This window comes from Pleurodeles waltl, chromosome 2_2 (assembly GCF_031143425.1).
Source record: "Pleurodeles waltl isolate 20211129_DDA chromosome 2_2, aPleWal1.hap1.20221129, whole genome shotgun sequence".
Classification (NCBI taxonomy): Eukaryota; Metazoa; Chordata; class Amphibia; order Caudata; family Salamandridae; genus Pleurodeles; species Pleurodeles waltl.
This window is the reverse complement of record NC_090439.1, coordinates 684,426,628-684,438,826: the sequence shown is the minus strand read 5'-3', so window position 1 is coordinate 684,438,826 and position 12,199 is coordinate 684,426,628. Positions and strand designations below refer to the sequence as shown.

The 12,199-nt window shown below is 41.6% G+C and overlaps 1 protein-coding gene across 2 annotated transcripts in view; it reads right to left on the bottom strand.

Annotated features, from left to right (window-relative positions):
• NKAIN3 (sodium/potassium transporting ATPase interacting 3) overlaps positions 1-12,199 on the bottom strand; it is a 2,356,170-nt gene that overhangs the window by 1,433,655 nt on the left and 910,316 nt on the right. For both annotated transcript variants that reach the window (XM_069220246.1, XM_069220245.1), the window contains exon 3: positions 2,417-2,497. In XM_069220246.1, the coding sequence (XP_069076347.1) occupies positions 2,417-2,497 (81 nt within the window). The remainder of the gene's footprint in view (positions 1-2,416; positions 2,498-12,199) is intronic.

Here is a 12,199-nt window from a genome sequence, read left to right as displayed (position 1 = left end):
AATGTGCGCACTTTGCATCTGTGTAGTTCCAACTACATTGATTTGGTACTGTGAGTAAAGGAAGTACATTGCTTGGAGCCTGATTACAAGTTGAGGTGTGATTTACTGCTCGTGATAAATAGCAATACCACGGGTACGTTATTTATCGGGTGCAATAAATAACACCTATTATGAGTTTATGGGGAATAACATGCGGAATTTGGTGTTTAACGCACCGCAATCTGAATGAGGTATGTTTTCCCCTGTTACATGTGGACAGGTTTGACCTGCAGAGTTTAACTGATGTTGAGCTATTTAAATAAAACTAAACTCTTAATGAACCTGCTATGCAGAGTAATCGGTAACCAGTGTGGAGGGAAAGTGGGAGGGGAAGATGGGGATTCCGTGTCCCATTGCATGTGTCACAACAAATGAACATACTTATTTATTAACCTTCTATCCTTCAAGGCTTAGGAAATAAGGGCCAGATGTAGCAAAGGGTTTTTCCCATTCTGTATCAATGGGAAAATGTGTTCGTACATATGGCCCTAAGATAGTAAGTGGGCTGTATTAAAGAAGCATGCAGTGAAAGATGTTCTGCCACAGGGCATACAAACTGACAATAGAAGCAAGACAATTGCCCATTTGCAGAAAGTAAAGCAAACTTATTTTGTATCTGAGTTTAAAATAACGCCCAAAATAAAAATATTTAGCCCTGTTAACTTACAGAAAAAAAGTTTCCAAACCCCAACATGTTTAGTCAAAACGACCAAACGCAATTGTCATAATGCGACAAGCAACGTTTGTGAAACTGAGGCAATGCTTGTAGATTGCAGTCACCATATTTTAGATGCAAATGTGTAGCGGTGAACTTCTGTAAGATTACCAGGATTTTCAGGTAAATTAGTAACGTTTCCAACAATGAACTTACAGAACATCGCGTGGAAAATTCTTTATTTCACGGTACATGCCATTTCATGTTGGATAAGGGTAACAAACTAAATTAAGCGTGATTTCTCTGCTTTCTCTTTTTTAAAAAAAACACACAAACACAACGAAAGGTCTCTAAGCGCTGCAGTCCGTATGCAATAATATAACGTCTTTTAAAATGCACAAAATGACATGATCATATGAAGCTAAATTCGTTACTGAAGTTATAGAAAGGACACTTAAAGAAAGCCATACTCTCAGCGTTGCAATGAAAAGCAGTCAGCATTTACATTTCAAAAATACATCATCAACAAAATTGCTCTACAATTCTTTTCAGAACCGAAGGCCATCGGGGCCTTTGTCATTCAAAAGTAATGGGAAATGCACTAGGCTGGTATGTGTAATAGTGTATCAACCCTGCTGTCGTTCGTGTACAATACTTTGTTAACCCAGATGTCACCTATGTGCAATACTTTGTTTTCCCTGATGTCACCTATGTGCAATACTTTGTTAATCCTGATGTCAACTATGTGCAGTGTGTTAATCCTCTGTAAATCAAAGTTTGCTCCTTCACCTGCAACATGTGTTCAAGCGTGGGTGAAGGATGGGCATGGTGAGTTTAGAGAGATGGCAATCCAAGCGGGAAAATGGCAGTCTAAGTGTTGCTAGGGTACCCATCTGTTGTCCTTGTGTTACATACACATAGGGATCTATTATTAAGAAAAGGGTCGACCATTCAGTGTTAGCCAATGTAACTGGCTTTCCATGTGGAGCCCAAGACTGCAGTGATATTTAGAGAAGTTCTAAAACACCTTCAGGGTTGAATGAGATGAAAAAGTCATTATTTAACTAAAATATGCAATATAAAATCGAGACTTCACCATAAATAGCATCTTCCCAGTACTTCCCCGTGACCTCCAAAAAATATGGGGATTTTCAACTCATTAACTACTTCGTTAGTTCCAAAGAAAGCCATACAATGATGTACACAAACACGGTAAACCACTCAACTGATAAGAGTCTGCTATCTCCGCACACTTTAACCACGTGAAGGCCTTTCACCTACTTGTACCTACAAGTGATCAGCCAAATATAGAGCAACATAAAGCACAGGTGTAGAGTCAAGCAAGGTATCGGTCACTCAGGTACAGGGAGGTGCAGTTATTTAGGGAGTAAATAAATATACGAAGATGCAGTTCTGTAAGCGACACTTAATCACTCAATTACACAACTATAATGCTATTGAACCACATTACTATCGATCTCTACTTTTGTACTTCACACAAAAGTACTGTAATGTCACATCCCCATGGCCTTCCCTGCCAGGGTCTGTTTCAGTATGTCATAGCACAGTTTGACAGCACAGGGACACTGTTTGGCCATTTTGCAAGCTCGAGAAGAACAGAAGATTTCCACCTGGAACTCTCATCACACTTTCATGAACAATGCACCACAGATGACTTGTCTTGTTCGGTGGCAGAGAGTAGCAATGAAGGCTACAGCTTACCTTAGAGAGTCCTCCTACTTCCAAATAGAAGCAGATGATGAAAACATTCCAGGCCACCCAAATAGCGGTCCACACCGTGTACTGTAGATCGAATAAATAGAAAGAAAAGGAGACAAACACAGTTAATTGTATTTGCAAATAGTGACATTCAGCAATAATGAACACATATTGCGCACAGCATCGCAATTAAACATTGGGACGTGGACAGTGGATTGGTAACACAGATGCTGGAGTTGATTAACGAGGAATCCAAAGATACAGTGTCATTACGTTATTCTAGTGGGGGAGAGAGACATTACAATAGAATTGTTGCAGGTGATTGCAAGGACCTCAAATTACAAGGGCTGCAGAGTTGGTTTGCAAATGTCAGAGATTGAGTAGTGAGGGAGTTGGGGAGGCTCCTAGCGATGCAGGGAAGTGGGGTGCCAAAAACTGCCATTAACACCAGCCTAAGGAGTTTGGAAAATGATCTGTGCATGACTGACATCCACAGATTTCTGACACATTTCTGACACAGCCAGATGACTTTCTGGCAGACATGGCTTTCTGAGGTTCGCAGGAGTGGATCTTTATGTATTTGGTGTGGAGAGGAGAAGAAATACTGCAAAGCAGCAATGTTGTGGGTTGTGCCAGTTCATAAGCTTACTGTTGTCACCAACATACTCTAATTGCGGTAATTAGGCTAAACTACGACTTCTCTTCAAATTAATGGCGAAATCATGAATATGTGTCATATATTTTAGTCTTACCAGAAAAAAATCACATATGCCTAGAAGGAATAACATTTATTAATATCAATTGATGTGAAAAAGAAACACTCAAACTAATTAGATGTGCCAAAGAAGGGAGAGGAAAAAGTAGAGAAGCAGGCTGGTTCAGTGCAGGGCTTGTTTTGTAACGTTAACATAACTTTGGCCCACTTCAAACTAAAGCTGATTATGTATTTTAGCAAAAACAGACACCTACGCAACCTTGAGTATCAAGTACTTTCTCAGCCAGGGCAAACTTGATCCCTTCCTGAAATTATCCTCAGGTTCATCTGCCACTAGACTCCCAAAAGCAAAGTGACATGATAACCTTTCCTATCATCGTTGGCACACTATCATCTTCAATAACAGTCAAGAAATGTCCAAAACATTAAGCTTGACAGCATGATGGGCAATGTAACAAACAACACGGATGAACTAACTCCCATCAGGGCACTCCCTTTCACTCAAGCTGTGCAAGTGAGTCCAAAAAGATCTAATTTGTGACAAAATGAGTGAAAGCACACCAGTCACCTCCCACCCTTCTCCTATCTCTCTGTATTAAGGCATGGGACAGATAGCTGGAGAGATAGTAAACAACATTTCACTGATCGCTAATCCTGTACCAGGGGCTATTTCATATCATTCCTTTTTCTACCCCCTTCTTGCTAGTGGGGCTCGAGCCCTTTGCCCCCTCTGGCATGTGTCAGGTAAGTACGCTTCCATTGCCCACTTTCACCATCCCGAGCTTTCGGTGAAATAATTTAAGACTTATCTCTAGAAGTCAAAACCCGAATTTCAGCTGATCATTGGTATCCTGTTTTTGGTACATATCACAAAAAGATGCATACCCCTACAATGCAACAGCATATCATTGACGACAATATCAGGTTTGAGAAACGTATGATGCTCTACATGTCCGAGACGGAAGGAAGGCATGACTTGAACTGTCAGCAGCATTGGATAGTATTGGTATAGGTTATCTTGGTTAATAGCAGGAAAATCACATATGTATTAGGGTAAAGGGTTGCAATGGGTTGCTTAATACCAAAGAAGGAATACTCTCTATTTGTCATAATGGAAGACACCATGTTCACCCCTTCATGGTTCATGACCAACAAGACCTAATACTTGCTGTATTTATCTTTATCCTTAACAGGAACGCATAAAAAGAAGTGCCTTAAGGGGTGGGACTTTCCAAACACCAGTAGGCTGATGAAAAGCAGCTGTCCATTAAAATCACATCAAAAGGCACCATCACACGTGCAGCACAGGGTCTAGCAAGTAACACATAGCTCTTAAACTAACACTAACTAAACGAAATTCTTTCAATGGGTTTGTTCATTCACTTTTATGACCACAACACAAGGATCCAGCAATTTCTTACCATGTCTCAATTGGGTAGATGTACATCCAATACAGTTGAACCAGTTCACTAGTCCACTTAGATACCCACAAATACCTGACTAGTGTTCTAACGATATCAGGTGGAAAACCTTTATTGAGCATCTCCTTGGTATTTCCAGGTTAAATATTCAAATATCCTTCTGCTACTCATTCCAAAAGTCCAGATCGACATTCCCTTGAGTAAAATAATGTCCCCATATTCCACACTTCCAAAAATGAACTACTTTCTTAACTATTCAATAGACTTTGCTCGTAATCCACCAAAATTTTCCCTGGTCCAGCTACGTTTGGCAAAGACGGCTAACAATGCTGGTAATTGTTGCTATCATTGTGCCTTGGAGATTCACAGATAATGTATTTCTATATATTACTATTCTGCTTCTTCTATTAACATTACTTCTTGTACAGTGCTCCGTCTCCCGGTTAGGGCCGATTTGCACTAGACAAAACAACAAAAATAAAATAAAGCATAAAATAACCTAATTCTCTGCACTAACCCTATATCTGATGCACCTGTTATTCGTTCAGTGGGTCATTAAGTCACAAATTCCTTTTTGATAAGATTTTGCTGATTTGCAAAGAGTGCTGATTTGTGAAGAAATATCTGACCACAGGGAGATGCTTTACTGCTTTTATTTCACCCTTGGGTTGGCCCACCCCTATTTGGAATGCGTTTGATGTGCTAACTTCAGTAGACTCCAAAAGCAGAGAACTGCTTAAAGCTAACTTTCCATCCCTATGATTTGTTCCTGCTAAACTACTCAGAGAATTATCTTCTAAAGTCTTACAAACAAACTCCTTCCCTGGATGTGCGTACTGTACTCCAAAATTTCCAAACCATGGCAAATGTGCCATTTTTGGGAGAATTGTACAAATGATAGAATTTCTACAGGTACCATCCCAGATAGGTCGCTATAGTTAATTATATCTCCAGTTAAGGCTTCGATCCACACACGCTACTGAGATGTCCACCCTGATGCTGGTGGTGGAGAAAGCTGTGGGCTTATGCTTCCGGATCTCTCAGCAGATTTTGATACTGTTAGCTTGAGGATACCCACTTCTGTTTGGCAGATGACACTGGCATGTAAAGGAGGCTCCTTCTTTGGTTTACATAATTTCCCAGAGAGAGCAGTGTTGTGTAAGGTGTCACGTAGCTCAATTATGCCACAAATTGACTTTGACTTGTATGTAGATGTACTGGGACCCAGGCTGTCGGCTGCATGGTCTTCTTTCATCAATCTGCCTATTATCATCAGTTATAACTACGAGTGCTATCAGAGTTGTACATCCAGGGGCTCAAAAGGTGCCTCCGATGTTTTAGGTCTGGATGAATACTGCCTGCTTAAAATGTCATTCAACAAAAAATGTATTTATTGATTTATACAAGAAAGATCAGCCCTGTGTATAAGTATTAGTGCTCTCTCTTAAACAAGAGAGTATTAAACCCACTACTGTTGAGTCAAACAATTCAGCATGTCTTTGTTCTTGACTCAAAACGTTCGTTTCAGGCATGTGTAGGGGAAAAGGTTCCAGATTCTTGTAAACAGTTTTCCTGTTGAGCAACATCAAGCCATTTCTTCTTGACAGGCTCTGGGCTGTGGTACACGTTTTTGCCTTGTCTTAATGTAGGTGTGAACTGTTTTTATGTGCCCTTCTGTAAATCACCCTGCGGCCTCTATAAGGTGTTTCAGTTTGAGAGCTCACCTAATGGTAGGCACTAGAAGATGTAAGAGGATCACTGTAATTCTAACAACCTTAAAGAGGTAAATTCGAGATTATAAGGAAAAATCTACAGTAGGATGCTTAGTCCAAAAGTCCTTGATAATCAAACATTTGTCTTACAAGAAGAGCAACTGGTGCTTGTGGGCTAGTCACACCCTCGAGAGAGTTCACAATAAAAATGAATATGCAGGCTGCTTTAATGGGTCAGATTGTAAGCCTGCACTTATGTAACATCTCAGAACCGTTATTTTTAGGTTGCAGCCTACCAGACAGCACAGCTGTCTGCTTTGCTAAAGACATCTTGGGGACTTTCAGAAAGTTGACCTAGGTAAGCATTCTACCTCTTAATTACCATTGGTTTTGTGGTTTATAACTCACATTTTCTGGCTTTCTATTTGCTGGCTCTCAGATTGTCCCTCCTGGGGCCTAAACCATATTTAATGTACCTTCCATGAACTCCCTTTCTGTAAACAGGTCTTTAAATCTTATTCTTATTTTGTCACATTTGCTGTGTATTAAAAGGCAGAGGTCAAATGTCAGGTGCTGTCTTTTGAGGTTGCTTGTTTACTTTTCTTTCTCTGAGTTCAAAGTGAGAGGATTTATGTGACAATCTTGCTGGATGCGGAAATAGGTTTCTTCTAGCACACAACAACATTTAAATGCACTGTGTAAGTATTGCAGAATATATCAGAATTAGTAACACAAATTAAACACTTTTTTTATATTTCTGAAGTGTGTTGGAAACAAATACATTAATATGATTTAAAAAAAATCATGACAGCAGGTGATGAAACTTCCACACATTACTGTCTGTGCATTGTATATGTTTATTAGTAAATCTGTATGTCTATGCAAATGTAATGGTCATTTCAATTGAAAATGTGTTATCTGTAATGACAGTGCACTACCATGCCATGCATACTCCACCCTACGTCACGCCACTGTACTCTGCACCACTCCACATTACTGCACTCCAGGTGTCTGCACTCTGGACCACTCCACTCTGTGCCACTGCATTCTAAGCCACTTCATGCTACGCCACTCTACTGTATGCTGTACCACTCTCCTCTATGCCATTACACTCCTTGCCACTCTACTTTACACCACTGCACTCTTTGCCACTGCACTCTATTCTGCACAATGCCACTCTATGCCACTGTTCTCTACACCACTCTGCAACACTGCACTCTATGTCACTGCACACTATGCCAATACACTCTATGTCAATGCACTTTTCTTTAACAAAACTCTACTTTATGCCCCTGCACTTAACGCCATTCCACTGTACACCACTCTAATCTGCTTTGCACCATTGCACTCTATTGCACTACAATCTACACCACTTTACTCTATGCCATTACTCTGTATCCTACTCTATGGAACTGCACTCTACTCTGCACCACTCCACACTAAGCCACTTCACTCTATTCTGAAACAATGTACTCTATGCCACTACACTCTATGCCACTCTACTCCACTGTGCAACTCCACTCTATGCTACTGCACGCCAAGTCATTCTACTCTTAACCACTGTATTCCATGCCAAATGCACTCTACACAGCTGCACTCTATGTCACTGCCCTCTATGCCACCACCCTCCACTCTGCATCACTGCATGTACTTTACGCCACTCTGCTCCACTGCACTCTGACGTTCTACTCTGCACTCTACTCTGCAGCACTGCACTCTCCGCAGCTGAACTCTATGCCACTCTACTCTTTACTACTCCACTCTACTCTACTCCACTGCACTCTATGGCACAATACTCTACTCTGCACCACGCTATTCCACTGTGCTCTATGTCACTCCACTCTACTTTATGCCACTGTCCTCTGCATCACTGAACTTTACGCCACTCCACTCTATGCCACTCTACTCTACGCCACTGCACTCTATGCCTCAGCACTCCACGCCACTCTACTCTGCTCCACTTTACTCTGCGCCACTCCACTGTGCACCACTGCATTCTAGTATGCACCACTCTAATCTATGCCACTGCATTCTACAACTCTAAATTGCATGCAGCTAACTTCAATGCCACTACACTCTATCCCACGATACTCGGCAACACTCAATATCAATGCACTCTACACCAGTCTATTCTACTCTATGCCACTCCAGTGTAAGCCACTCTATGCAACTCCACACTATGCCAATCCAATACACAACACTCTACCACTGCACTCTGCAATACTCTACTGCACTCTTCGTCACTCCACTCTATGACATTCCACATGACTCTCCTCTATGCCACTAACTTTTTGCCATGCTGAACAGCAGCCATGCTGCTGCACAACATGGCTAAAACACATTGGCAAAGCCAATAGCCAAAGGAGAGACCTATTGGCTTTGATAATGCTTGTTTTATGAGGCACCTAACTGTTTGACCAAATTACAAAGCCTTTATTTCTCTACAATGACTTCACAAAGAGGGATGTTTTGTCATGACAACAACATTCCTAACCCCCATAATCTTTCACCTCAACTCTCTAAGTTTCCCTCATGGACAAAACTACAATCTCAGGTGACCAACATTTGAGGGAGAATGAAATTACAGCAGGAAACTTCAATTTTAAAGAAACAGCTAACACAACCAATCCTCATTAGGGGGTGCCCTAATAAGTTGAAATGTATTTTCATGCAAAAGCAGCAACTGTGATATTACGTATTTAGGGCACAATGTAGACAAGCATTTGCAATGCAATGGGTCTCACGTTTCCTCGAGTTAAAGCTATTAGCGTTGTAAACTCCTAACCGGACTTTTCTTGCCACATAAACTGAAAAGTAAAATAGTTTCACATAAGTGAGCTGATGGCCACAATGAGTGCACAGCAAAAACACAAAAGGAAACAGAAGTTCGCTTGCAGTGAAACCTATCGGCAAAAGTACAATTATCAATGTAACCAGCAAAGTGCAAATATCAATGTAACAGCGTCGATGTCATGCAAAGCGCTCTACTACTGCCCAGCGAGATCGTGCTGCCTACAAAGCAAAGAGAAAAAATTGTGTAGAAACCATAAGGAAAACATGGAGCCTTGTATGTTTTCAGTAGTTGGCCGGTGCGCTCGAGGCGGGCTAAACACCGGAAAAGGCATGACGTATTCATGCCTTTCACTAATTAAATCAAGCGATTCTGTACAGGCAAGCCCACGAACAAACCAAACTGATGGGCTTGACTTGGGCATGGTTAAAAGCCCACAGAGAGATTACACCAGGGACAGAGCGCTTTGCGCTCAACCCTGAAAGCAATCCTGTGATCACAAAGGCTATGATTTACAAAATCACAAAATTCATGACTACAAAGGAGCAATTAGAAACATAGAAAACCTTTTTTGTGACTCGCAAGAACCTTTCCAACTAACAAATGGGGTTTTGTCATACTAAGTTGCAATTAGGAGGGAGCATGAAAGGCATGTTTGCTCCTAACTGGGAATCAAATTTGGTAGCCTTGGTGGGCCACTTCGTCCTAACCCTGATGTGTTTCCTAAAGGGATAAAAAACAAAAGGCAGCACTTGTCCTGTGGATGCAAGTTGCTTTGAAAAAACAATGCTTATGTGTTCACAGTCATTCACAGGTGATCACAAAATGCAAAATGCCTAATTTATATTTGTTAAGTAGGTTGTCTTGTGACCTTCTTCGAATGGGCAATGTGTAATGTAATCTATTAGCACATAAATCGCATCACAAATCACACTCCAGTCCACAAAAAAAGTTGGTTTGAAATTTGCACATCTATGGTTTGCAAAGGGGAATACTATGAGCCTGTCATTCTCAAACTACCTCAAAACTCTAAAGATTTCACATGCACAAACTGATATTTCTGGGGTAAGGTAGTAAATGTTTTACCAAATGACTGGGCTTGGTTGTAGGGATGGGGGATATATTTTGCTCTGCCAGTGGCATTGGTGAAATTTGGGCTACTCCGTGTTATGCTTGTTTTTCTCATGCATGGCTCAAAACAGAAAGTTGGTGAGTGCAATCAAGATTTGATGTCCCCTAGCATAATTTCTCATCGTTAGGAGGGCACCCAGTGAGATTTCTCAAATTTGGATAGTCGCCGACCATTCGCAGTCAGAAACCTGCTGCTCGAGTACAAAATCTACATACGCATCAGCAAAAACAATTTGAGAAGTTGCGCCCTCTGGTGCACTGTGTGGTGCCTTTCGCATTGATTTTTCAGAGTGGAACAAACTCCCAGTGCTAAGTCAGAGCGCAACCAGCACAACATGTCTATTTTCTCCCATTTGTGGAATTCCACAGAATCTTGCTGAGTTTTTTTTTTAACCTGTCGAATACGTCAGGGGGCCTACTTGGCTGTACTCTTACCCCCAGACTACCAAAAACTACTTGCCTAATACATAACTTGCCTTTAGGTCCAAGCAGGAACATGCAAAATATAAAGAAGGACCAATGAGACAACAGGTCTTCTCCATCTAGGCATCTAGAACCTGAAATAATTTCTTCTTATCAATAAAAACTGTCCCAACCCTGCTCCAGTTTAGGAAATACTTGAAGACTCACTTTCATTAAAAACCCACATCATGATGAAGTGACAATCCACAAACCAGTCACCTCTCCTATCACAAGATGGCAGTGTCTTTGTTTTTGACCCTCTACAGTGCTCCCCTGCCTTTCAGCTAGATTTTTACTATGTAAATGCAACATACATACATACTTAAGAAAAATTATTATATGCTACTCTAATGTCACATTAAATGACATTTTGTAGCTGAAACTAGTGCTTTAAAACATTTTATATATGTAGCAGACAATTTACAAAAATAAACATAAAAATACAGGTGGATATTTCAGCCTCTACCTGAATGTATTGCTTGCATTTAGTTCATATTCACCAGCATTCCTGGTAGTACAAATGAGAATCTCACCAGATGTGTTTCCAGAATTACTAGTGGACATATCATATGATTTTTCCAGTGGGCTCCTATTCCATCTGAGCAGTGTTCCCCATAAGGAAGGGGTCCACACAAGCAGCATAGAGCCCTTAATGCAAATGGAAATTTTTTTCTCTGCATATCTGCAGAACAAATAATTTTCATATGGAGAAAGCCCATTCCCGCGTTGCCCTCACCAAATTTGAGGTGATCTGTTTCCCTTTCCTACCCTAGACGTTTTCATTGGTAGGATTTACTAGATGTCACTGGCAGAGGTGGCTGCTGCAAACTTCAAGGGGAGGAATGGGGAGGGGGGGAAATGACAAAATAAAATAAACTTATCTTACCACTGTCTCCTGCTGCCTCGCTCCTCTTCCCTCCATGTGGTGTCCCAGCATTCACTGGGACACAAACAAAGGTTCACCAGAAATCCTAGCGCTACTTTCAAACTAAACCACAGCATGGGAGTATGTTCAGTTTCTCCATCCCGGCTGTTCTACACAGCCGGGCTGGAGAAATCTAAGTGCGCATGTGTTTGGCCAGCCTGAGACGGCCGGCCAAACACACTTGTGCACTTAGGTGCACTCTCTCCTCCCCCTCCCGTGGCCCAGCCTTGCCCCTCCCTGTACTGTTGGCAATTGTCATTTTATTGTTCATCCCCTGGCTCTTGGCCAGGAGGGAGGCGCTCCTTCGCCATGATAAAGCAGCCGCCCATAGTCACAGGCACTGCACATTTCCTACCACCCACTGTGTCAGTAACCCCACTGACGACTCAAGATTCACCATCTAACTCCTAAAGAGACTCCAGATGATTGAGAACTCAGCTGTCAGGCTCATCCTCGACCTCCCCAAATGGACCCACATCACCCACCACCTCAGGAACCTCCACTGGCTCCCCATCCAGAACACATGCTGATTAAAGTTGCTGATACACACCTACAAGGCCATCCATGGCCAAGGACCAGCATACGTCAATCACCTCCTGAACATTCATCAAACTCCCTGGCTTCCACAC